This window comes from Chaetodon trifascialis, chromosome 18, assembly GCF_039877785.1.
Source record: "Chaetodon trifascialis isolate fChaTrf1 chromosome 18, fChaTrf1.hap1, whole genome shotgun sequence".
Lineage (NCBI taxonomy): Eukaryota > Metazoa > Chordata > Actinopteri > Chaetodontiformes > Chaetodontidae > Chaetodon > Chaetodon trifascialis.
Window position 1 is genome coordinate 647,030 of NC_092073.1, and position 27,954 is coordinate 674,983.

General features: G+C 40.6%; 1 protein-coding gene and 1 long non-coding RNA gene across 4 annotated transcripts; both read right to left on the reverse strand.

Moving 5' to 3' along the window:
- On the reverse strand, nucleotides 1-27,910 carry trdmt1 (tRNA aspartic acid methyltransferase 1). 3 transcript variants are annotated; one of them, XM_070986342.1, is made up of 12 exons: nucleotides 27,773-27,893; nucleotides 27,451-27,564; nucleotides 24,279-24,388; nucleotides 22,650-22,726; nucleotides 10,784-10,855; nucleotides 8,323-8,388; nucleotides 7,780-7,849; nucleotides 7,617-7,676; nucleotides 4,489-4,814; nucleotides 3,333-3,390; nucleotides 2,360-2,489; nucleotides 10-626 (listed from the first exon to the last, which is right to left on the reverse strand). In XM_070986342.1, exons 4-12 carry the CDS (start codon nucleotides 22,685-22,687, stop codon nucleotides 526-528), a joined length of 921 nt encoding a protein of 306 aa, XP_070842443.1. In that variant the 5' UTR covers nucleotides 22,688-22,726; nucleotides 24,279-24,388; nucleotides 27,451-27,564; nucleotides 27,773-27,893; the 3' UTR covers nucleotides 10-525. The 3 variants fall into 3 exon arrangements, 2 of the variants coding, with proteins under 2 accessions (XP_070842442.1, XP_070842443.1); XM_070986341.1 differs by lacking the exon at nucleotides 27,451-27,564 and having other exon boundaries at nucleotides 8-626; nucleotides 27,773-27,910; XR_011603292.1 differs by lacking the exons at nucleotides 4,489-4,814; nucleotides 27,451-27,564 and having other exon boundaries at nucleotides 1-626; nucleotides 27,773-27,910.
- On the reverse strand, nucleotides 9,452-10,443 carry LOC139346960 (uncharacterized). Its single transcript, XR_011603293.1, has 2 exons — nucleotides 10,357-10,443; nucleotides 9,452-9,961 (listed from the first exon to the last, which is right to left on the reverse strand). It is a non-coding gene; the product is annotated as an uncharacterized lncRNA (long non-coding RNA).
- Nucleotides 27,911-27,954: the final 44 nt, after the last annotated feature.

Below are 27,954 nucleotides of genomic sequence, written 5' to 3' on the forward strand. Positions count from 1 at the left end.
AATAGATGATTCAAAAGTGGATGTTTCAGCTTTAACTTTATGCCTTTTGGAGATCAGTCCAGTTTCTCCTAAACGTGACCACCGGTGTGTATGGAATTGAAGGAAAATATAAAAATCTAAGTAAACAGAGAAAGGATATTTATTGATACATACTAGCAAATGTAAAAACATATATTGAAATGATTTTGATTTTTAAATAAATATTGCCAGGTAGCATTAATAAGAATACCCCAGGGAAAATGCATCAATGATCAATTGGATTAAAAAACAAATCAAAACAAAAAATGCTTTACATTTCAGTGTTTTGTTTTTTTTGATTATTAGAAAATCTGTACTCACTGAAAACAAACATTCAAGTTCAGCCAAAAGACACATACTGTTTGTAAGTAAGTAACGTACACATTAAACATCCCTAATAAAAACCAGACAGTACATTTTCAGACACAGCCATTGGGTAGAAACCAATCTATATTGTAATGTACAGTGACAAAAAAGATGGTTTCCTTCTCCAGTGTGTCTCAAGAGCTAGAAAACCAGTAGCTGTAGGAGTTTGGCCACCACCACAACATTTAGGCTGTTTCCAAGGACTCTGTATTGCTGCTTGATAGCAATCTGCTCTGGAAAGGCTGCAAAATAAATTCAGAAAAATATTTTAAAAATATATAACATAAAATAAAATTCAAAAGTAAGGATCACTTGGACATGCAATCCACCCAACACTATAAAAAGGCTCAATATAATTTAGACAAGGATTTGCAAAAAAAAGACTAATGTACTTAAAAAGTAATGTAGCAGGCTAAAAAAACAATTCTTCACTTGGACACATTGATGTCACTCATTTTTAAATTCTACTGCCATTCAGTTTTGAGAGGGAATATTGACGAACACTTAAAATTACAATTAGTCATTTGGGAGACGCTTTTAATCAAAGCGACGTACATATGGATTCACACACCGATGCCACAGCATCGGGGGCAGTTTTGGGGTTCAGTATCTTGCCCAAGGATACTTCGGCATGTGGACTGCCGAGGCCAGGGATTGAACCACCGAACTTCTGATTGGTGGACGACCGTTCTACCTCCCTGAGCCACAGCCGCCCCAAACATATTGCCTCTCTGAAAAAGAGAAAAACTCTGTACAATGTTAATTGTTTTTACATTCATTTGAATGGCAGGGATAATTTATATCAGGGGTGGGGAACCTCCAGCCTCCAGGCCATATACGGTGTGCGGGACAGCTAGATCTGGCCCTTGAGGCTGGTCATAAATACAAAAATCAGTTTCATCACACACAGTGTTGATATCATGTTGGTACATAAATGCACCTGTCAACAAAACATAAGTAGATGCGAGGTGTCACGCTTTCCAAGAGAAATGTTTAGATTGTTTTTTGATGAAGTAACAGGCAAGGCACTGTGCCTGTTAGTTTGTCGGGAAGTGGTCACAGCGATGAAAAAGGCTATTCTCCAGCATCATTACAACTCTAATACATTCTAAACTGGATGAACCGCAAAGACAAATGAAAACAGAAAACGAAGCAGAACACAAAACAGCCTCAGCAATTTGTCAAGCATGAAAACTGAAAGAGAATGAAGAGGGACTGACATTGCATGAAAGAGAGCGATGGGGCCCATGATCAGGATATCATAGCCCATATGAATGTAGTGGACTGAATACAGCCATTTCAGACAGGAGAGAAGTGTATGACATGGATTTACAATACTTATATGAGACAGCTGTCATGGTTTAATCTCTGGTTGTGACTGTCAGCCTTCCAAACTACTGTGCAATTTATATTCTGTATTTTCACTGATAAATAAGATAATTATACAGAATGGCATTACATGATTATCAGAGAAAGTTTTTTTTTAATGACTTTTACATGCATGTACTCATGCTCCCTCTCTCTCGCTCACCAACATGTGCATGCTTTCTATTCCTCCCTCTCTCCTCCAGGAGTTAGTTAGATGACGTTTAAGCATAAATATCATGAAATAAGTTCTTTGCCAAATCTCCAAACTTCAGGGCAATCGAGCTACTGGTTGTATTTTACAACCAAGAGCAAAATCACTATATATGAATAAAATGTGGCATGTTGCACATATAAGTGATTTTTCATTTTATAAAAAATACAGTAGAATCATATTAATGTCACCTTATGTGAACAGTAACACTCCAAAGATAGATTTCCACTCTACATGCATCTGGCCGGATTGAACTTTTATTCTAAACAAATTTTCAGAATACCTGGTAGCAGGGGATACTACAGCCCACTCAGCATGACCGGCTGCAAATCATTTTGAGGGATACAAAGTGTAATCTGAAAAGAGGCCTAGAAGAGACAAAGGTTTTTCACTTACAGAAGCTTTGAGGGAAACCCATGAAGTTGGCAACTTCTCTGGGAGTAAAATAACGAAGTTTCAATTTCAACAGCCTCTGGAGTTTCTCCTCTTCAGAATACTGGTCCAGACCTCTAAACACACTCTCCAACTGCAGAGCACACAAAACAAAAGAATTCATCACACGAGCATAAAAATGTCTGTTGCTCTGATGCTCAGTAGGACTTGGGTAAGGCAAGCTGAGATGTGTTAATAATTGTATTGATCTATAGACCTAAAACAAAAAGAGAAATACAATTTAATAATCTGAGGAACTCCTTGAATTAAATCTGAGGTCACGGGTCTTGGTGTTATTCTAGATTGAGATCGAAGGCTCAAGTCCCAATTTAACGGGGTGGCGGAAACATAATCTTTCCACCTTAGAAACATTGCTTGAGTGCAACCATTTATAAATAAAGATGCTGAAAAACTGATTCATGCCTTATTTCAAACTGATTCAGTTACTGTAACACGCTATTTACTGGCTTCATTAAAAACAAAAAACAAAACAAAACAAAAAAAAAAAACAGTGAGAGACTTTCAACTCATTCAAAACTCTGCAGCTCAGCTGAGAACCAGAACCAAGATGAAAGACCACATTAGTCCAGTTTTAGTTGCAATGCACGAAACTGGACATTTTAAGGTCTTCCTTCCTGTATAGAAAACAAAAGTGAGGGAGGGAGGAAGATGGTTAAACCTGCATTCTATTCCCTCCTGCTCTCTGTGATTGCAGTCACTGTTTCAGTGCACCTGCCGATACAGCTGTTGTATATAGCTCATGTACATACTTTTGTTTCTATTGTCAGAGTAGAAACTTAAAGTAGAATATTAAATGTGACTGTGACTCATAAATAATATGGCTATACCAAATTTGGAATTGAGTGATGACACAGAAGGAAGGAGCAATATTCAAGTACAGCCAAAAAGAAAGAAAAAAAAAAAAGCCAAAACCTACCTCTGTTTCCATGCAGCACTGTAGTACTGAGCCGGTTCCCTCCACATACCGTCCATAGCTATGGATAAAAGACACAGTCAAATAGCCACATCACTAAATTATCTTTTCAGCACTGATCGACCAACTAGACAAAAAACAGTAGAGATGAGATACACTATCAAGTTTTTAAGACCTCTTTTTCACTCTTAAATCATTCAGATTAGAGGTAGACCCAACCTATGATCCAAAGTGGACCAGCCCAAATTATATACTATCCATCTAATCGGTCAGGTACAATCTCTTTTTACTACCAAAATCCTTGGGTCTGTGTCAATATGTCAAAATTGGATTTCGCTTCATGTGTTGTTATTATTTTCATTCAGTTCACAACATAATGTTGTTGTTGACCCCCCATTAAGGCGGGGTAGAGTGCGACCCTTGGGTGTCAACGACAGTCGTCTGCCTCGTTAGTGTCTTATTCTTGTCATTGGGAGGCTCCTTGAGCCATGTGTTGAGCCTCCCAATGTCAAGAATGGGACACTAACGAGGGTAGCACTCTTACCCGCCTTAATGGGGGATCGTTTGCCTCACAATAGTGTGATACCATCCTTGGTTTTGGGGGTTGGCCTCACTCAGAGGATAAATACTTGAACCTAACACCATTTCATTAGACTAGAGCTGTCCTATCTAGTCTGGTGCGCATGAACTGATGAAGCCTGCTCAGATGAGAGGCAAAATGTCTTCCAAGACAAACTGACCAAGTCCAATTGCGATCGATTGAATGCCCTGAAGCTTACAATGACCTGGATGAATGAGAATATTCACAGGCATACACACTTCTAATTCTACCCTTGCGAGGACCCTCGGTGACATAATGCATTCCCCTCAATTTAAGCTTAACCATCACAACCTAACGCTAACTTAAGCCTAATCCTAACCCAACCCTTAAAACCAAGTCTGGACCTTCAAACAGCACTCTGAAATTGTGAGAACTGGGCAAAATGCCCTAATTTTTCAAAAAGTCCCCATTCTGTTGCTTAAAAACTCAAAATAAACGATTCCAGCCCCACACACAAACACACAAATGCATGCACACGTGGTGGCAGTTACTAGTAAGACATAACAATGAAATAAGTGAAGACAGTGACAGTTAGATGAAGACAGTTACTGTACCCACCCTTTGGTAAAGCAAATAGACCTCCTGCATGTGGGCTGAACAATGTCCAAGAGCAGAGCATATCGCAGCAGTATTTTAGGAGGAAGGAGATAATGTTCCATGTTTACTTCCATCCGTGGCTCCAAGAAGTCTTGGATCTGCCTGATAGACAGATCATTGTTCTGATTTCTCTTCCTCTGGGCATCCATTACTGTCTCTAGTTTATAGAGGATATGACCCTCCTGCATTTCCTCCTCTGGCTGGCAGGTACCAGGGTGGGGAGGACACAAGGCTGTGGACTGCTCAGGGGAATTGCTCTTGGTAGGATGTGGAGAAGCATCTAAAATCTAAAATTACATATTTTGTAAAAACAAACAAACAAAAAAACATGCATATGTATCATTATGCACTTGACACTGAAACAGGAACCTGTTCCAATTAAAATCTGCACAGAGTTTGATGCTAAATGTCTAATGTGTTTTACCAATGACTGATTTCTTATATTCTTATTTATTGGTTGCTAAGTGATAACTTTGTCTCTTTCTATCCTTTCACTTGTCAGTCTGGATGAAGCAGTATACAGCAATTTGTTCTCCACAAACAAAATGTGACTTTTCTGGAAAACATTTAAACAAAATATAATGTAGTTGAAAAGAGGACCTTCTACAATTTAAAACCATGAAAGACCATTCAAAAATATGTAGTCCTTGAAGTCATCTGACTGTCCCAAATCAAGTGATTCATGGGATTAAATAAATTAGCTTTTTTTTATTAAATCACCTGTCTTAAATGAATTTAACTAATCAGTCTCATCATTACAAATACATGTACACAGCAGGTTAATCCAATAAACCATAAAATAATGAGAAAATAATAATCACCGCCTTTAGGTAAAGACACACAGAATCCAATGAGAATACGTCTGAACTCACCTGGCCACTGAAAGCTCTGGCTGGAGCGAGACATCATGCCTGGGCAGTGCTAAGTTTTGGCCCATCCTTTTTCCAACATGGCCGCCCCAGGTATGGAGAATGGGCATGTTCAATTCAACTAAATTTTATATATATATTGCCAAATCACAACAGAAGTTGTCTCAGGACAATTCCTGCATAGAGCAGGTACAGACTATACTTTTAATCTAGAGAGACCCAAGAAATCCCCCATGATTCACAAGCTTTCTCATATATAACAGCTAAAAAGTACACTAAAATACAAATATACTGAACTGCCATTTTAGGTGAGAAGTAGGCAAAGCAGGAAGAGAGTACTAGAATGACTGATCTGATTTTCGCAATCCTGGTGCATTGTGCCAGATGGGCTCATTTGCAGAAGGTTGATGATAATTGTGTAAATTTAGATACAGCGACTGGTCCATTATTTTGCTGTGCTGTATCCATCACACACCACACAGGCGGATCTCCTGCACTCCATAGAAAATGAGTATGATCAACTACAATTAGTCATTTGGCAGATGCTTTTATCCAAAGCAACGTACATATGAATCAACACATCAATGGCACAGTATCGGGGGCAGTTTTGGGGTTCAGTATCTTGCCGAAGGATACTTCGGCAAGTGGGCTGCCGAGGCCCGGGATTGAACCACCAACCTCCTGATAGGTGGACGACCGCTCTACCTCCTGAGAAACAGCCACCCTGATCAGCTAGCTTGACATCCATCAATGGATCGTGTGTGTCTGAACCTTCTAGGTTGGTGACCTATTGCTAGATAATTGCTAATAGAAGAAGAAGAAGAAGAAGAAGAAGAAGAAGAAGAAGAAGAAGAAGAAGAAGAAATGTACTTTCATTTATCACACATAGTTAGTTGCACACTACATGCACACACGCCATGCTTCCATGAAATTATTTTTCCGCATTTGACCCATCCTCGGTCTGTCGATCCTCCGTGGCAGACCAGGAGCGGTGGGCTGCCAGCTGCCAGCCGATGCCGGTGCCCGCGCCCGGGGACCCATCCCTTATCGTCACCATTGGTCAGGCGGTGATCTTCTTGCATGTTGTTAGTGGGGGTTATTACGGAGGAAACCCCGGGTCAACACGGGGAGAACATGCAAACTCCACACAGAAAGGCCCCTTAATAGAGGTGCCTGCCTCACTTGTGTCCAGAAAGCGGGAGAGCAAACAGGTTTTTGACTATAGTGAAATGTTGTCTCTGAAGGGCTAATCGGCAGCAGCAATGTTTTGAAGCAAAATACTACGTTAAAATACGATAAAAACATGTTGTGATTTTTGATAATGACACTATCTTTTTCAATAAACTTTGAGTTGAGACTTTACAATGCTCTGGAGGCATTGGAAACTGGATCATGCAAGTCAGAAACAATCCTACACAACCTCCACTCGAATATGATTTTACAAATAGTATGATAATAATAATAATAGTAGCGTAGCCTCATATTTATTTGCAACTGCAGTAATACCAGGTTTAAGACAATACATTCTGTCAAATACCAACACCTCTTCACACTCATACTCTTTGCCGTCTCATGTAAGCCTTGCAAAGCCTTATTGCCAGAAGGTCTTTTTAACATGTTGCAGTTTGATTAGGTTTAGGCATCAAAACTACCAGTTACTTGTTACTACTAGGATTAAGAAAAGCTTGATTCAGGAAATTGCAGGATGGGTTTACAGTGGAGTTAGTTGAAAGCCTGGTGAGTTTCATACAAATGCTCACGGGTACCTTGTGTGTCTGTATCAGAATTGTGAATCTGCATCAGATCCTACATCTGTCTACACTTTACACAGTCTCAACTGACTATTCCCCAGTAAGATCTAACTAGCTAATCGTACAAAAACAAGATCCAGCATATTTTACAGGTATGTAATTAGCAAAAGTACTACCAATTCAAATCCATTTCTTGTCATATTCAGCAGTGAAAGCCTTACATTTGGAACCCTTTACATTTGGAGATATCTAGCTCAAATCACTTGGGGTTCCCAAACCGTTTATGAACAGAAGCTGTCTCACTGGAGCTGCTGAGCAACTGACCACAGAAAATGTGAGAGAAGGACTCAAATTTCAAGTCCACTTCCTGTGAGTCACAATAGTCCTCCCTTAATTAATTCTCCTTGTGTGTCTAAAACATTTCTTTGATATATTTCATGATACCATGATTACCTTCAGTGAGCCTTACCTTTTCTGTTGAAATCTTAGCAATCAGGAAATAACGCAACCTTGAATTTGGGATCCCAACCTGGATTAAGCATACAACAGTGATACAAATATAACTTTGTATACATAACTTCCACAGTGCAGATATATTTAATGAAAGCAGTCATACAGTGTGTCTTTCTTACACTTGTGGGTGAGACCATGATCTCCTGGAAAGTGTATCCACATTCCTTCAGTGTTTTCACCAAATGATCCCTGGAGAATAGTAGTATACAGTAATATGAGGAAAGATCTAGAACATCATTACTGTGGGCAATAAGAGCCAATTATCACCAGAGTCATAGCTGAATTATTCCAAAATAGTTAGTCGAGAAGTAGCGGACCTAATCTGAGTCACTGATTACACAAGGGTAAAGATCTGGGCAAAGGTAATTTAAGAGACACTTTTTAATCTGTTAACAATGTGAGTTACTTTATTGTATTCGCTGATAAGGAGGAAAAGATCAGCAGTACATCCTAAAAGTGAGTACCTTGTAGACAGACGCACCGCTACAGATTTCTCAATTGCATTTGCATTTATACCATTAATAGATGATCAGTCTGTCAGTCTACTTCCCTCATTGGTAAAAATCATAGATCACAAGGTACACACAGGGTATGCATGCAAATGCTAGAAAATGTGAAATAGTATTTTTTTTCTATTGGACACTATTAGACTCCACCATTACCTGGTGGAGGATTTCTCAAAGCCTTTCACATTCTCCAACAAGATGAAGCGGGGCAACCTGCACAGCCTGGCGACATATTGCAATATGAAAGAGAGGATGAGAGGCTTTACTGACAGAAACATTGCAAACATATCCGTCCTTGGTCCACTACAGAGAGGACAGATTATAAATTATTATAAAGATTAGAAATTTGCGTGTGGAATCCACAACTCATACCTTCCACGCTACGCTCCTACAATCCATACTGTTCATACTGTAAATATCTTAGTCTATCCATATCTAACCATTACTATATTTCTATATATTACCACTATTTATTACTCTGCACTTTACTTCTGGTTAGATGGTAAACTGCATTTCATTGTCTCAGTGTTTGTACTCTGTGTGATGACAGTAAAGTTGATCTAATCTAACCTAATAAAGGCTCAGTGTAAAAGAACTTATGGCACTGTGTCTGCAGCATTTAAACAAAGCGGTCAGACATGAAGGTGGGTAACAAAAAAAGCATTGCTGCACACCTTCAGAGTATGGAATGGTGGGGGAAAAACACAGGTTTTGAACTCTAGTTTAAAAAAACGGAAACTACAATTCCATTTGGCAAGTATTAAAATATTTTGTGAATAATGTGCTGTTGTGACAGTTCTTTCTTAAGATATTGAAAGAAACAATGAATGTAGAAGTAATCCTATCTTTTAAACAACAGTTCTGTGATACACCATAGACCTATGTGATTAAGAATTCATAAGCAGCTCTCTGAAAATGGAGAGCGGCTTATGAAATATATGGGTTACTGCAAGGATAGAACACTGTTAATCTGAATGTTTATGACAAGTGGAATCTAGATAAATTAATCTTTTCATTTCAGACATAGCAAATGTGTGAGAAAGATGAGTTCCATTCACGCCATCTATGTTTCCAATCTTCACTTTTTCCAAGTGTATGTATGTATGTATGTATGCATGCATGCAGGGGTCAGTGATTTCACTACAAGAGGGTACACTCTCTTGTAAAGCAGCTTTAGTAGAATACAATTGTCCACTAAGGTGGAGAATTGTCTGTGTTGTTATGCTGTTATTTAATGCGTTAGAGCACTAAAATATCACATAAATCTCCTCAACATATTTGAATGTTTTCTGACCAATATTGCTGCCTGGTTGTGATATCAAAGTGATTGTGGATAATAATTAGATACTTAAATTGGCTCCTAACTTCTGTGTTGGAAACCATGACGTTTCACACTCCCAATTCTTTGTGTATTTATATCTTGTTTCCTCTTCATTATGCATTACAGCTACAATCAGAATATGATTCTAAATGTCAGAGAATTAATGCCAGCTGCTTCATCTCCAACTTTTTGAGTTTATTGAAGGAAATCCATTAGTATGTTTTCCGCATGGGAGACTGGAGACCAACACTGCTTTGGGTTTACCTGGATTCCATCTTATTGGAACTGACTGGGACAATGCAACTTGTGGGAAATCAAAGTATGTGTTTTTACATCAATAGCAGCTGGTGTGGATGCAGTAAAAGCATATCAACATTGTTCCAGTATCCTGGAATCATTTTTTAAATAGTGTTGATCATATTATACTCCCACAGAGAAGCCTTGTCTCTCATCCTTGCAGGTGTTTACATTCCCCTCCAAGCTGCCTGCCAACAAGCACAATGCTCACTGGCTAAGCCAAATTTCCTGTGTGGAAAACTCCGAGCCAAACTCTAATTCTTGTGAAGAAGAGAGCTACAAGCAGCTTGTTATGCGTGCCACACACAGAGCTGATACACTGGATCACTTTTGCACCACCATAACAAATGCATATCGCTCCAATCCCCGTGGGCCCTGGGACACTCAAATCAATACAGATGGTATTGAAGAGTGCTCAACTATCAAAGACTATGGTGAGGTGATGGTCCAGCTGCAACTGACATGTTTCCGGACAGCATGGAATACACTGACTGGTAGTTTCTGAGAGGCTCTGAGGAACACCGCACTGTGACAGACCACACCCAGCTCACTTGCTCTACAGGTTTGGCTACTTGAGTTAGCTTTACAAACTGAGGATAAGCATTGCCAGAACCCTGAAACAACAATATGATATGCTTAGAAGTTTAACGGAATCATAGGTCAGACTTGTTCCTACATTGTTTATTAAAAAAAAAAAAAAAAAAAAAAAAAAGACGACTCTGTTGGTCTTTTGGAATTGCAATGAGTCCACTGTCTCTCTTTTAAAACACCAAAATGCTACAGAGTGGTGTTTCTTTCTCAAAGGATTTCATTTCGCATTTTGGCCAACTCATGACATAACTGTCAATTTTCAAACAGTTGTTGAATAACTGTTCACAAAGCCAAGTAGTTAAACCATTGTTATTAATATAAGTTATTATAAGCAGCTCTGATATCAAAACACTTATTCATTGAAACTGAACAAAGGACAACAAAAAGCTAAATCTGGAGATTGAAGACCTTGGAAAAAGATCAAGGATGTACAGGAAGCTCTTGGTTCTGAGGTCAGCAATGTCACCTTGAAGTCCTATCCTGCACATAGAAAGAAACAAAGACTTCAGTGGCAAAGTAGTTTTAAATTGGTAAGACATTTAATGTGATGATTTAGAAAAAGGTTACGATGATAAAATAAAATAAATACTAAATACTATATTAGTAAAAACAGAAAGAGACCAAAAGTACAGAAAAGACGACTTAAACATAAAAATATAATAAAAATTAAAACAAAAATAAACAACCACTGCAATAGTACAACGTGACAGGAGAATCAAATTTGGACTCCTTAACATCAGATCTCTGTCCTCTAAAGCTGTTTTAGTAAATGAGTTGATATCAGACCATTGTGGTTGTGTCATGAAGAGTATGTTAGCCTAAATGAAGCTACTCCTCTGAGCCATATTAATACTCACATTCTTGAGGCCGCGGCCGAGGAGGGGGAGTTGCAGCCATTTTTGACTGAAGCCTATTAATCAACCCTAAACTTAAACTCAATTATAACTCATTTGAAAGCCTTGTTCTTACTCTTTCACATCAAACCTGGAAAACAGTGCATAGAGCTAACCTCCTGTTATTTTATCTTCTTTTTGAGAGAAGCAACAGAGTCAAGTGTCATACGCAACAAACCCGTAGCCCCATCAACGAGGCAGTCAATTTGGGAGGGACTGAAGTTAGTATAGGAGTCCTCTGTTGTATTGAGACATGGCATTGATGCTGATGGGATCATATCCTTAAATTTACCTACAGACAGGCAGACAGACAGGAGTCCAATCTAGGAATACCTGCCCACTGGCAGGTAGTCTGGTAATATGAATTCAAAAGTTATTAAATGATGGCCCGATAAAAGAGGATTCTGTGAGGTTCATGTACATTCTGACAGAAACTGAGTCCACTAATGAGATAAACACAGTGCTCAGGCTGTCATTATCAACGTTGACATGTACATTAAAGTCGCCTACAATAATTACTCTTTCTGTTTTAAGGACTAAACTTGATAGAAACTCAGAGAACTCAGATATAAATTTGGAGAGCGGTATACTATAACAAGTCAAATCGGCTGGTATACCCCCCAAACACACAAATTCAAGCAAGCTTTGCAAAAAGTAGAAACAAAATGACATTCCACCAATTTGGAAGAATTTTGTTTTGCCTGGCAAGACAGTCTTAAAACATACAGGAAAGCCCTCCACAGTGCTGGAGCAGCCTATTACTCTGCACTAATAGAGGAAAATAAGAACAATCCCAGGTTTCTCTTCAGCACTGTAGCCAGGCCGAGAGTCATTGAACCATGCATTCCCTTAGCCCTCAGTAGCAATTATTTCATGAACTTCTTCAATAATAAAATTCTTACTTTTAGAGACAGAATTCATCAGCTCCTGCCGTCAACAGGTACTGATTTATTTTCATACACAGAAACTACAGAAATTGTACTAAACCTGTCGCAGTTTTAGACTGTTTTTTACCTGTTGACCTTCGCCAACTAATTTCAATAATTGTTGGCTCTTCTTTATTAGACATGATCAATCTGTCTTTATCAACGGGCTACATACCACAGTCATTTAAAGGAGCTGCAATAAATCCTCTTTTTAAAAAGCCTACTCTTGATCCAGGGGTCAGGCTTAGGGTTAGCCAACTATAGACCTAGATCCAATCTTCCCTTTCTCTCAAAAATTCTTGAGAAACCAATTGCTAATCAGCTGTGTGACTTTCTACACAACAATAGCTTATCTGAGGATTTCCAGTCAGGATTAAGAGTGCATCATAGCACAGGGACAGCACTGGTTAAAGTTACAAATGACCTTCAATTTCCATCAGACTTGTCTCTGTACAAGTCTTATTAGATCTTAGTGCTGTATTTGAGAACACTGACCATGGTATCCTATTGCAGAGACTGGACACAGAGACACAAATATAATTTTGGTAACCTCACAACCTCACGGCAGACAAAATTGTGCAAACCTCCTGTGACCTCTGGTAATCAATTAGTTACGTAGACTACAAGCGTGTCTTCAGGAAATGAAGACCTGGATGACCTGCAATTTTCTGTTGCTAAACTCGGACTTAACTGAAGTTATATTATTAGGCCCTAAACGCCTTAGAAACTCACTTTCTGATGACATAGCAGTTATGGATGCCATTGCACTGGCCTTCAGCACCACTGTAAAGAATCTGGGAGTTATCTTTGATCAGGACATGTCCTTTCACTCCCATGTAAAACTAATTTCAAGGACTGCCTTTTTTTTAACCTACCTAACATTGCAAAAATCAGGTAAACGATGCAGGAAAAACTAGTCCATGCAATCGTAACTTCCAGGTTGGATTATTGTAATTCCTTACTATCAGGCTGCCCAAAACTGTTGTTGAATATTCTTCAGTTGCTCCAGAACAATACAGCATGTGTTCTGACAAAAATGAGTCAGAGAGATCATCCACATATTAGCTACTCTGCACTGGCTCCTTGTAAAATTTAGAATAGAATTTAAAATCCTCCCTCTTACACACAAAGCCATAAATGGTCAGGCACCATCTTATCTTAAAGAGCTCATAGTACCTTATTACCCCACTAGAACACTGCATTCCCAGAATGCAGGCTTACATGCAGACAGAACCTTTAGCTGTCAAGCTTCTCTCCTGAGGAACCATCTTCCAGTCTTTGTCCGGGAGGCTGACACTGTCTCTACATTTAAGAGTAGTCTTAAAACTTTCCTTTTTGCTACAGGATTAGACTGTCGGGGAACCTCCAAAGATACATTGAGCTCCTCTGTTCTTCTCTCCCTCTCCATCTACACGCTTTCATGTCCTACCTAGGCATGTCACTAACTGAGCTTTTTCCCCCAGAGTCTTAGTGCTTTATGGTCTTGCAGGTTCCCATGGAGTGGCTGAATCTAGATTGTGGATTATAGCTCCAGCCATGGCCCTGCCCAACATCAGCTGCAACTGCTACTACTATTAGTCATACTTCCATTATTACATCCACTGTCACTGTTACTGTGATTCTATGTTTATATACTTAGTTATATTTTAAGAGTTGCTGTTATTCCATGTTTATACTCTTAGTTATATTTTTTGAGAACATTCTTTTCCTCTTAGTTTTCATTACTCATCCTTATTCTTCTTATTGTATATATTTTATGTTTATGTGTATGTGTATGTTTAAACTGCTGCTGCAACAAAATAATTTCCCAAATTGGGATCAATAAAGTAAAGTCTAAGTCTATTCCAATTATGTCTCTCTCTCGCTTTCTCTCATCCAACCAGTCGAGGCAAATGGCCACCCACCCAGAGCCTGCTCATGGGGGAATTGTTGGGTCTCTGTAGATAAAAGAGTTTGGTGTATAACAGCTCCATAGGAAAGTGTTCTGAGACATCTCCTGTTGTGATTTGGTGCTATATAAATAAAACTGAATTGAATAGAAAAGGGACAAAAGAGCTATAAAAATGTGCAAATCAAGCAAGAGTGAAACGCCCACCAACACCAGACTGAACTTGGTTTGACTGTCACCAGCTGGACACACTAATTTACCCTTCAGAGTCTGGCTTCAGGATGCTGCAGTTACAGTTACTACTACTTTTTATTGAAATCAAAAGTTGAAAGAGCATATTTTCCAAATTGCAAGAGCCACAATTTTAATTCTAACCTACATAATTAACTTAATCTTTCACTGCAGCAACTGAAAGTTTCACCCAGTGACCAGTAATTTCATTTGCTATAATGATAACTGTGAACCCATTGGGTAAAACAACAAGAAACAAAGTCCAGCTATTTTCTGATTAATATGCTCTCTGCACACCACTGTCTGTTTTCTTAGTTAGTAGTGTTCCACAAACAGTTACGTTTGTGGAACACAATGTAGCTGTTGTCCACCTCTTTTCAGGTCATGTCATTATAGTCAAATGTTGTCAAGTAAGGTTCGGTACAAAACAAATGCATCTTATTTAGTGTCAGGTAGGGTTGGGCGGTAATCCAGTAATCCGGTAATAAGGTATCCAACGGTATCTAAAAATAGCAACGGTTTCATTACCGTCATTACAAAAATGCTGTGTATATAGGTCTATAGGGGCATAACACTTTCCGGCAAAACTAAAGGTGGAGGAATCTGTTTCTACATCAACAGTGGTTGGTGCAAGGACTTGACAATGATCCAGCAGCACTGTTCTCCTGACCTGGAATCTTTCTTCATAAACTGTAAGCCTTTTTATTCACCCTGTGAGTTTGCTTCATTCATTCTGGTTGGCGTTTACATCCCACCGCAGGCCAACGTGCAAGACGCACAGCGTGCCCTCGCAGACCAGATACTGCGTGTGCAGGAGACAGACCCAGACTCTTTAGTTATTGTCCTTGGCGACTTTAACAAAGGTAACCTCACTCACGAACTCCCCAAATACAGACAGTTTATTAAATGCCCGACCAGAGAGGAGAATATTCTGGATCACTGTTACACCACTGTCAGGGATGCTTATCACGCAGTCACCCGCGCCGCACTCGGCCACTCCGACCATGTCATGGTCCACCTGATTCCTACGTACAGGCAGAAACTAAAGCTCTGCAAACCCGTAGTGAGGACATCAAGGAAGTGGACGAGTGAGGCTGTGGAGGATCTCCAGGCGTGTTTGGACTCTACTGACTGGGATGTGTTCAGGACTGCTACCAACAGTCTGGATGAGTACACGGAGGCTGTGACGTCCTACATCAGCTTCTGTGAGGACTGCTGTGTTCCATCACGCACCAGGGTGAGTTACAACAATGACAAACCCTGGTTCACAGCCAAACTCAGACAGCTAAGGTTGGCAAAGGAAGAGGCCTTCAGGAGTGGGGACAAAGACAGATTCAGAGAGGCGAAGTACAGGTTTAGCAAGGCGGTGAAAGAGGCTAAACGGCTGTACTCTGAGAAGCTCCAACACCACTTCTCAGCTAATGACTCTGCGTCTGTCTGGAAAGGGCTTAGGCAAATCACCAACTACAAGCCTAAAGCCCCCCAGTCAATCAACAATCGACGCCTAGCCAACGACCTGAATGAGTTCTACTGCCGCTTTGAAAGGCAAAGGGACAGTCCAGCAACCATCTCCCCCAAGACACCTCCCAACAGCTCCAGCTCCAGTCACCTCCACCAATTCCCACCTTAAAGGACCCCGCCCCACCCCACCCCACCCACCTCAGTGACGACTCTTTCCATTCATGAGAGAGATGTCAACAAACTCTTCAGGAGACAGAACCACCGGAAAGCAGCTGGACCAGATTCTATCTCCCCATCCGCCTTAAAGCACTGTGCTGATCATCTGTCTCCAGTGTTCACAGACATTTTTAACACCTCACTGGAGACATGTCACGTGCCAGCCTGCTTCAAGTCCTCAACCATCATCCCAGTTCCCAAGAAGCCAAGGACTACAGGACTTAATGACTTCAGACCTGTTGCCCTGACCTCTGTGGTCATGAAGTCCTTCGAGCGCCTTGTGCTCTCACACCTCAAAGACATCACCGACCCTCTCCTGGACCCCCTGCAGTTTGCCTACAGAGCCAACAGGTCTGTAGACGACGCGGTCAACCTGGCCCTCCACCTCATCCTCCAGCACCTGGACTCCGCAGGAACCTACGCCAGGATCCTGTTTGTGGATTTCAGCTCTGCCTTTAACACCATCATTCCAACCCTGTTCCAGGAGAAGCTCTCCCAGCTGAGCGTGCCTGACTCCACCTGCAGATGGATTAGAGACTTCCTGTCTGACAGGAAACAGTGCGTGAAGCTGGGGAAACACTTCTCCGACTCAAAGACCATCAGCACCGGATCCCCTCAGGGCTGCATTCTTTCTCCTCTGCTCTTCTCCCTGTACACCAACAGCTGCACCTCCAGTCATCAGTCTGTCAAGCTGCTGAAGTTTGCGGACGACACCACTCTCATCGGACTCATCTCTGATGGCGACGAGTCTGCCTACAGGTGGGAGGTTGACCATCTGGTGACCTGGTGCAACCAGAACAACCTAGAGCTCAATGCTCTAAAGACAGTGGAGATGGTTGTGGACTTTAGGAAAAACTCAGCATCACCTGCCCCCATCACCCTCTGTGACTCTACTATTGACACTGTGGAGTCCTTCCGCTTCCTGGGAACTATCATCTCCCAGGACCTCAAGTGGGAGCCGAACATCAGCTCCCCCATCAAGAAAGCACAGCAGAGGATGTACTTCCTACGGCAACTGAAGAAATTCAGTCTGCCAAAGACAATGATGGTGCACTTCTACACAGCCATCATTGAGTCCATCCTCAGCTCCTCCATCACCATCTGGTACGCTGCTGCCACTGCCAAGGACAAGGGCAGACTGCAGCATGTCATTCGGTCTGCAGAGAAGGTGACCGGCTGCAATCTCCCGTCTCTCCAGGACCTGTACACCTCCAGAACCCTGAGGCGTGCAGGAAAGATTGTGGCTAATCCCTCCCACCCTGGACATAAACTCTTTGAGACACTCCCCTCTGGCAGGAGGCTGCGGTCCATCAGGACCAAAACCTCACGCCACAAGAACAGTTTTTTCCCGTCTGCTGTCAGCCTTATTAACAAGGCCCGGAACCCCCCCTGACACTTCACACTTCACCTCTGACTCTACTTGTCAGTGACATTGCCACAACCATATGCGTTACATTAACGCTCTACTTGGACTCCCTTGAAAAAACAATCTGTGCCTCTGTTAATTAAAAAAAAAAAAGACTTGTGTACATATATGTATATTGTGAGATTTTTTATTTTACTACTGTTACAGTTCTATTGTTGTATATTTTACTTATTTTGCTGTCCCACCCATGTTACCATGGTAACGGGGAGAGCGTAGGCTCACGTTGCACTATGCATGTGAAAGTAGCGGACATGGCGGCAGTAATCAGACCGAGTTCGTCAGTAGTTGAACGTACGTGTTCGAACCTGAATCGGATCCTGAGGGAGGGGAGGCTCCTACAGAACCTCAGAGAATTCAGCAGGACGCTTCTGAAAGGTTAGTCTAAAAACGTCTTTCTATTTTTTTCTCTTCAGTATGAGCACCGCCTGTACAGGAGGCAGCATGAGAGGCCCGCAGTTCAGACTGTCAACGCTCACGCTAGGAAGCACCAATCCTAACTTGTAGCATACCAGAATGACGGGGAGAAACTCAGCTAAAAGCCTCTACCAAGCATTTGCACCCAAACGAAACATAATTCATACAGCAATAAATCATATGGGCATGTGACGAAAACACTGAAATAGCTTATGTCCACTTCAGCGCGTCTGCTGATTTCACCACGTCACACAAACCACACAAGCCTGGTATCATATGAAAGCAGAGAGTCCGAAGGTCCTGGTTGTTTACATAAAGAGGAGGGGGTTTCTAGTAGTCACTGGGTTGCTGAGACATTGACCAGTCTAACTGCGCTGTTAGTTTCAGCGCTCCGTCTCATTTACACATGCAGGGGCAGAGCACACAGACGACACTGCTGAGCAGCACTACTGACCATTCACTTCAGGCTGAGGAAAAGTAGCTAGCTAGAGCACACACATTCAAATGTAAAAAAAAAGGGGTGCTGTTATTGGCTGAAAATGCTGGTATGCAACGTTTCTTATTTCTTTAGCTTTATACGTGCATGAATTGTCTTTTTTTTTTTTATTTGATTGTATCAGTACACATGTGGAAATTGTGCAACAATGCTTTCAGAGCCTGAGAACATATATGCTGCCAGGAGGTGCCACAGGTCACAGTATCTTTACCTGCACTTACAGTATGATTGCAGTGTATGATTGCAGAAAACATGCCACTGTAGATACTGACCTTATGTTATGCATAACAGGTTACAAGACGGCTGCAGCAGCTGGATGAAAGGCCTCCAGGCATGATTGACCATCCAGGTTTCGAACCTGTTTGCCTAAATGTGCATACAACACTTACAGGGTTGACTACGGTCCTTTACAGCTATGGGGGACAGAGCAGCGAGTTTCATCTTAACTAACTTCATTGTTCATACACCATAATAAACTAAATAAAGTCAGTTATATCTTTTCTTGAACATATAGCCAAGTTTTTTCTTAGCAAATACTGTATATTACACATTTATTCACATGAAACATTTTATAGATATAGAATACATATTTATTGACATGAATATTTGTACATGGAAATACAGTACAAGTGAAGGAATCACTGAATCCATATTAGAAAAATGTGAATACAGATGTTGACATTATAGAACCTTTTGACTAACATAATGTTCAATTTTCTCAGTTGTTACAGGTATCTAGCCTATATGAGTTTTGTGAGCTGGTGCTGGAGCTTCCTTGGCCAGAAGATTTGTGTAGTCATCCCATCACGTGCATGTCCATCAAATCATCAATATACCCTGTGCAATACACAGACACACAGAAAACATAAATCATTAGTATCATTTATTGGATTATTCAACAACTGTTAATATAGTGACATTTTGCACTTTGAATTCTGTGGTTAAGTGTGTAGTTTTTGGTTTATTTATTGTGTGACATGTACAATATAAATGTTTGTTTCTTGAGTAAAAAAAAAAAGTTAACACGAATGTGGCCTCAGTCTTCACTGCACTCTCTCTTCATGAACTTTGGAAAGCTCAATTTGAAAAGAGGATCCCCTGATGATGTGGTGGTTTGTCCTCTAACAGCATTCTCGCTGTAATGCAGTGCAAAAGTATATTTTTACAGTGTCAATTCAAGCACTAAAGGCTGCAACAGCTCACTGCTACACTTGATCAACAGCAGGTAACTGTAATGATGCACTGGCCTATGTAAAAAGAGAGAAGTGACATCAGCTTTATCTTACGTGTATAGCTATGCCAACAGCTGCATGCAGCGTAAAAAAGGATCACTCATAAATAAAATCCAGAGAAAAAATGCTTGGAGTGTAAATTGTGCTGGGATGCAGCAGTCTCAACCATACACTCGCTTTGCCCTGGGCTTTTCTAACATACACCAGTTTAGAAGATATTTCCAAATGCATTATTTTCACAAATTCCAAAGCTTAGACCCGATGAAGCCACCGTGTATGTATCGCTTGACCGACCTGGTCACTGGGGTTGCATATGAAGACCGTGCTGATTGCTAACTAGAAGCTAGCGGTTAGCGTTAGCTTGTGCTATATGGCAAAACGCTACTTTGTTAGTTCGTGTAGAACTGAAAAATGAGGACAGCTAAACATTTGTAAATGCTGGCATCTCCCTCGGACATGCACTAAATCATTTACAAGACCAGAAACGTGGTGTGATGTACCAGAAGCTACGGTAGCAGCGAGCTAACGTTTGACGGCTGAAGCCGTAGTCTCGAAGCTAGCGGTTAGCCTTACGTCGTTCTCAATGGCAAAACAAGCACGCTACAACACGCAAGAGTTCGCGCTAATCTACAAAAGAAACACACAGCTAATTATTTGTATACTTACATGTCCTTCCTCTGCAGGTATTCTACGCGAAGTTGGAAGTGAGCCCTCCTTTAGATGAAGTCTCTCAGCTAATCCTGCCTCGTACTGACCGAGGTTGGAAAAACAGTCAGCCTTGAAGTGGTTAGCACACACCAGCAGGTTTTTGCCAACTGTAGATGGGACGTTGCCTTCAAAAATGAATTCAATCCATGCCGCTCTTTTGTCCACTGCGGCTGGGAGCCGATGGAGCGATTTGTGCTGCTCTTTACAGCCAACAACAGAACCATGCGTGTAGCGCACCTACCTACACGGTGCTTTCGATAACGAAATGGCCTATCTGTGGTAGCGCTGTATCTGGTGGGTGGAGAGACACCAGGGAGATGGGGAGGGAGCGCTGGCTGGTGGGCGGGAACATGTTCCCTTATTGCGTATTAGCGACCGACAATTGCGAATGGCTCGTGTGGAAGGGTGTTTTCAGAAATCCGTATCTCACTGGAAATAGCGCGAACGGTCTTATTTCACACTTTGTATGTGTGTGGCAGCACCAGAGACCCAAAATAACACCCCAAAACCCAGAAAAAGTTGGTTTTTCATAATATGGGACCTTTAAGCTGTAGTTTAACCAGCAACAAACAGCAAGTCACTAACTTTAACCACTGACTAGTAATGATGCTGTGAAGACGGGATAGAATTTGGGGACAGACACGCTGAATGCGCATCACGGGGATAAATATTAGGACAATTACACAAATAAATTTACGTTTACACTTAAAGTTATGTCACGTGATACAAAGTATCATTTCAGAGGGCAAGTGCACCTCTGACCGCTTGTGTGTGTCTTCAAAATTATCAAATTCACCAAATAGGTTAAAGGAAAATCACTCACATTGTCTACTGTCTTGCCATTGTGATAAATACAATGTGAAATCCATCCATCCATCCATCCATCCATCCATCCATCCATCCATCCATCCATCCATCTTCTTCAAAAAATGTGAAATAAGTGCCAGTAAATCCTCTCTGTCTCTGAACACACGCTTTCTTCACATTGCACCATTTGCAATATCTTCGAATACTGCTTTTTTGCACCACTTTGCGCATACTTTTATATCCACTCATGTAATTGCAGACACGTGGGTGTGTTAATTGTTCATCAGTGTTAATTGTTCATGTGTCTCTGATGTGCACATTCCAGCATCACCTCTAATGTCACCAAAGGATCAACAGCTGTAGAAAGGTGCGTACGCCAGCCATGAAGTTGGCGTGAGGCACCGCACATTTCCACAGTCATTTCACTCTTGATACATCTGAAATTTGCTGTGAGAAAGAGTGTACACCACGTTTTTGTGCGTACGCACCCTTTGTACATGAGGCCCCAGGAGCGGTGGGCTGCCATCTGACTGGCGCCCGGGGACCCAGTTCCTGTTCGTCACCACTGGTCAGCATGTTTTTAGTGGGGTTTTTTTAAGGAGGAAACCCCAGGTGAACACGGGGAGAACATGCAAACTCCACATGGAAAGGCCCCTTTCCTGGAGCAGCAGGCACCGAAGCCATGGTGGAGGACACACCCCTGGCGCCCACAGTGAGAATCGAACCCGGGACCTTCTAGCTCTGAGGCGACAGTGTCACCACTTGTTCCTTGGTGCCACCACCCCCACTTTGGGTATGAATTAGTTAGTTATTAGAATATTATAGTTTCGTTTGGGTGGCAATGCTTGGCAGAGGCTTTTAGCTGAGTTTCTCCCTGTCATTCTGGTATGCTACAAGTTACGACTGGTGCTTCGTAGTATGAGCATTGACCGCCTGAACTGCGCGCATGTCATGCTGCCCTGCAATGTGATTTTTAATTAGTTATGGTGCAAGTAGTACAAGTACAAGTTGTAGCCAATTTATGCTACTCACAAGCCAAAAATAATACAAAGAAATGAAAAAAAAAAAGTTTAAAAAAATTCTTTTTAGGGCTGACTGCGGATTGTGGAGTCTCAGCCTGAGGAGAGAAGCTGGCGAATGTGGTTAGTAGCATCTATTGTAGACCCACAAACAGGAGCAATATTGAGTATTTAATATTGAGGGACAGGCAAGAGAAACTATGTCAGCATTAAGCCTTATTTGAAGCCATTTAATTCACCAGAGTAGTAACTTGGATGTGGGAAACAGTTTTTTCACGTTGCTTTTTATTTCATCTCACATAGCCAGACCTACAGACCTGCAGACTTCATACTGCAACACAAGCTCAGCTGGTTTTGTTATTATGGTTTGTTACCTATTTGGAGCCAATAAACACACCTGTTTGCTTTTTCTTTAAGATATGATTCTTTATACTGCTGATAAAGTGAAACAAGATAGAATAATTCTTTACAAAACAAAACAAACAAGCAAAAACATGAAATAACGTGATATAAATTTTAGGTTATATCACCAGTCTCTAATATAAAATAAGACCTACCTGGTGAAAGGCTGGCAAGGAGGGCTCATCAAAATCATGTCAAAAGATAATTTATTGAAGTCATCTAGTGTAATGCCCTAAAAAATGTCATAAAAAAGACAGAAAAAGTTTTAAAAAGTAATAACAATGGAAAGTAAACAATCCACCCCACAACTCTGGTTTGGAGCTGTGTATCATAACATCTATACATTTGTGTATTTTAATTTTGTTGGTCATCCATCTAGGGCTGGGCGATACGGCTGATGCGATATAAGTGTTTTATATTGGTCGATATCAATAATTATTGATATTTTTTATGACCTATTTAAAATAAGGACCGGGAGAAAAATACATTCATTTTAAACATTATTATTTTAAATTGAACCTTCCTCTGATTATTATCCCCTCAGCTATCAAGGAAGAAAGGAAAGGAATTGTCAACACAACCATGGAAAACACTCAAATAATAAATGTAAAAAGAAGTGTAAAAATGTAAACAGAGAGAAACCTGAGAACTTTTTTTCTGCAGATTTAGTGCAGGAAGTTCACAAGCTGATTCAACTTCTGCTGAATAAAATGTTTTCAGATATATGAAGTGTTTTGGAAACATAGCAGAAACTGAGGTAGATTTGACATCTGTAACATACAAACAAATAGACAGTACAGTAAGATTGACTGAACTATAAAACCAGCCTAGACATATGAACAACTTTAGTCACTCTTCTTACTCTAAACATACATGAACTATTCAATTATATTTTTATTGCAAGTGTGTTTAAAAAAAAAAAAAAAAAAAAAGTTTAAGAGATGTTTATAACCTGGCTTCTCCACAGTGCTCAGCGGAAGCATGTCTTTAGCTATAGGATATGCCGCTGCCTCCGTTATGTCTTCGTGCCTTTTAGATGATTTGTCATCAGGCACTGAAGCAGAGTACCTCTGCATCAGCTGCTTGTGTGGTGGTGCTGCGGTTGGCGGATGTTGGCGAATACGGCTGCGCTCCAAAGAGTGAGCGCGGCTAAGGTGGTTAAATAAGTTTGTGGTATTACCGGTCTTGGTGGGGACGACAGTCTTGCATAAGTTACAAACCACATTGGTCTGACTATGGTCCAACTTATAAAATCCAAAAAACTGCCATACCGGCGAGCTGACTTTCCTGTTTTATCGACAATTTCTTTGCTCGCTGCGGCGCTCACTTTCTATTTCTCATCTCACTCCTCGCGAAGCATCAAACATGAGACGAGATGGTGCAACCAAACTTGATAATGTTACATGATTGGCGTGTTAGCGTGTCTCTCTCACTGATTAGCGATTACTCCCTACATTGCTCGGTTACCTGAGAGCGAGTGCCTTTGTTCATGCAACCAACCTCGCTTCGCAACTTCAGGTTTCTTCCGACAAAGAAAAAAAAATTATTGAATGTTTTATCGAACGCATTTATGTCTATCGCGAGACATATCGCTATCGTTTTATCGCCCAGCCCTACACCCATCCCCATCCGGAGGCTACATCCTGTCTTAGCAGAAAAGTAGGGCAACACCCTGAAAAGGTTGCCAGTCGCCGAGCAACAGACAAACTGAAGTGCTTAGAGGTTTCAATCACTGTCTTGTTCAAATGCTTGCAGTCGTGCCTAAACCCTCCACTGTCACTTACCTCAATGGTCTTATTCCAGATGGGAGTGTCAGGGAAATTGTGTCTGTAGATTTGATTAGCTGTGGTGTTTATGTCGATGGCAGCCACTATCTGGCCAGGTATGCCGCTCTCTGGAGGAAGAAAAACATATTATAAGCTACAGATAAAGATTTTGTAAACTTGATTTAACTGTGCCACTACATGAATTTTCAACACCACATCAAATCCATCATGGTGAGGTGGATAAAAAGGTAGTAACATGCTAACACAAACTGCTTGTAATTCATATAAGCACCAAACAAAACAAGATGGTTAAAAAAAAAAAAGATTACAAAAAGGAGGCAAGATAGAAGACAGCTTGGAGCAGGAGAAAGACAGCAAGAGCATTCCATTAACAGTAACAATGCATTCAGGGCTCGGTAGAATTAGCGATGAGATTCACGATGTTAAAACAGAATTTAAAATACACAAAAATAAACAAAAAGGGAAAATCGTTAAAGGGTCAATGACGTGACGCCTAAATATTCTGTCTGGCTGTATTTTTTTTAAAGTTAAAAAAGGCTTAAATGTACAAAAATATACAATCTATATGGGGTATCTCTCCTATATATGTAGTCACTTCAACTTTTCAAAAATCAGGAGTTATTTGTAATTTTTCTGTAATTTAAAGTGTCAAAATATCATGTGGCGCAACCGTCCAGCCATGACTGCTGTTTTGAAAACTTCTTTTAAATTACTCTACATCAATTACAATTTATTTTCTGCCCTATTTGGCATGATTTACAAAGTGTTTTGTATTCCTGTACAAAATTGCAAAGCTTTTGCAGTTATATTTCTCTCATAATATACAAACAAACTTTGTCCGATGATGTCCATTTCATCAAATATCATGTGGTGCGACCATCAAGAAATGACCACTTTTGGAACTTTTATTTTGGAATCTACTCAAAGACAGGAAGCTGCATCATCCACCATTTTGTCATAGAGCTATGGGAGCTGAAAGAAGGTTTGTGACTCTTTCAAATTTTTTTTTTTTTTTTTTTAAAGAATGTTTTTAACTGCTGTAATGGAGTTGCCACATGTGGTATGACCTCAAAAAACAAAACAAAAAAAACAATACATTTAAGTTATTTCCACAAATATGTATTTTTATTACAAATTTCAGAGTGACCTTTTGTGGGAAGCTAGCTAGCTTTGCTTATGTGGCTAATCCTGTCTCAGTAAGATTTAACTGAACTTGAAAATATCATGTGGTGCGACCAATGATCATGTGGTGCAACCACTAAAGACTGTTTTCCATCATATGTCCTAGATTGGCAGTTTTTGTGCTTTTTATATTCAATTGATGATTAATAAACTTTAAGTGCTTAATTTTTAGTATTATTTGAAATATTTTTTGATATTTGAGTCATTTTGCTAATATTTCAGAAACAATGGTTTGTTCATCTTTGCACAATATAAGAAAAAAAAAATTAAAAGCATGCCATTTCACTTTCACTTAAGCACTCCTGAGCCACCAAAGAAACAACCTCTTCAAGACTTGAGTGGGAAGTTTGTCATTGTCACCTATGATGATCTTCCCTATGTAGGCCAGGTCCTTCAGGTTGTGGGAGAGGAAGTACAAGTTACCTCCATGCGGCAGTCAGGAGAAAATAACTTGTTCCTGTGGCCACAAGTGCCAGACATTATATATTACTAAAAGAAAGATGTTCTCTTGTTCTCTCTCTCTGTCATTGCAGAACCTGAGCCAGCAACCTCACGCTACTCTTAAGTTGACCAGCCAAGATTGGGCAAAGTTCAAAAAGGCCTGGGGTTAGCAGCACATATGCCTACACACACGCACGCATGCACACACACACACACACACACACACACACACACAGGGTTAGATTTTTATCTGTTCATGAAATGAAATGAATTGTTTGTGTTCATGTTGTTCATGCGAGGATTGGGCAAAGATTGGGCAAAGTTCAAAAAGGCCTGGGGTTAGTGGCACATATGCACATGCACACACACACAAAAACACGGTTAGTATGTTATGAAATGACAATGTTATGAAATGAAATGTTTGTGTTCATGTTGCTCATGTTTATGTTAATAAAATCTGGTTTAAATATAAAATTTGCATGGAATTATTTGTTTATTGGTCTCTAAATGGATTTTTAATAGTGCTGTCAAAAATATTGCACTATTAAAGCGTTAACGCAAATCAATTTAACGGCATCATTTTTTTTATCGTGAGATTAATGCTCTTTGTGACCTAGTGAACTTGTAATGTTTTATACGCTGTGGCCACTGCTAGTAACGTAAGAAAAACTACAGGATCCGGTTGTAAACCTGAAAAAAAAAACAAGAGGCACGCCCCACGCGCGTCTTTGGTCTTGCCTGCTCTCTAGCTGTAAAAGAGTAGGCTACTGGTTTGTGTGGACGTCAGGTGCGAAAGCCGAAATGGATGCGAACAAGATTCTGAATGGAAAGTTTAGTTTCAAAAAGTTGCCAGATGGCGTCGACTAACAAGACCAAAGTCATCTGTGTGCATTGTCGGTGTAAACTGAATTATCAACGTAGCACATCCAGTCTGAAATACCACTTGATGGCCAAACACACAGCGAATGCGAATTCTCTGCCGCCTCCTTGTCAAAACCAGGCGACAATGGATGGCTTTCAACAGAGGCATATGGATGCTATTATGTTAAAAGGAAACTTAAGCCATGGTTTAACTGCACTATAGCCTGAGTCCTAGTTTACAATGATGTGCACTTTGTAACTTTATTTTGGATCACCGTGTTTTGATCCCTTAGAAAGGGATGATGAAGGGGCTTTTTTCATAACCAAATATTTATTTTTTTGTCATCTGTTTATTGACAGTGTTAAATTGTGTGAGATTTGACTCATTCAAATATGAATGACTGCTCAAAGAAAGGGTGAAATAGGACCATCAGCCAATGTTCCTATTTCACCCTCTCAAGAAAGCTACCAAGAACAGAATCATCAGGACGGTTTAAGATGTGTCTGTTCTTATAGTTGTTGTGACACACATTCATGATCATGTTCATGATGTAAAGACAGGGGTGTTAAATAAAGCATCGGTGGCAGTAAAGTGTAAAAGGGAAATGGAAATGCTTGTTCAATGGCAAAAATCAATGTTATAACACGAAAAATAGTGTTTAATTCAGTGCTTGCAGTCACATGCCTCATAACTACGCGCTGCTTTCCCCCACGACATTTTCCATGTCCTACGCAGTTATTGCCAATACTCCATAACAAAAATGCGCAGGTCTGGGCCGTCTGGATCATCTCAAACAAACTAATTGGGAGAGATAAGCCATTCATCGGTTAACAGGTAAACTGGATGATCCGAAACACAGGCTGACTTGTGAATGGAGTTTTCCGCATCATAACCCGCTCCAGAGACGGACAACGTGTCAGAGAGAATACATGTTTAACTGGTAAGGTTTAGCGCTTTAGATTGTCTAAAACAAGGAGAAATCGGTGTCTAATAACGATAAGCTTACCCTGTAGAGCGTAATGCATCCCTCCGATCCCACTGTAAAGCTCGAGCACCCGCAGATTGTCCATAGCCGACTTATACCTCTCGCTGTTGCTGCTGCTTCTTCTTCTTTTTCTTCTTCTTCTTCCTCTTCTTCTTTTTCTTCTTCTTCTTCTTTTTCTTCGAGTTTAATGTCGGTTAGCAAAC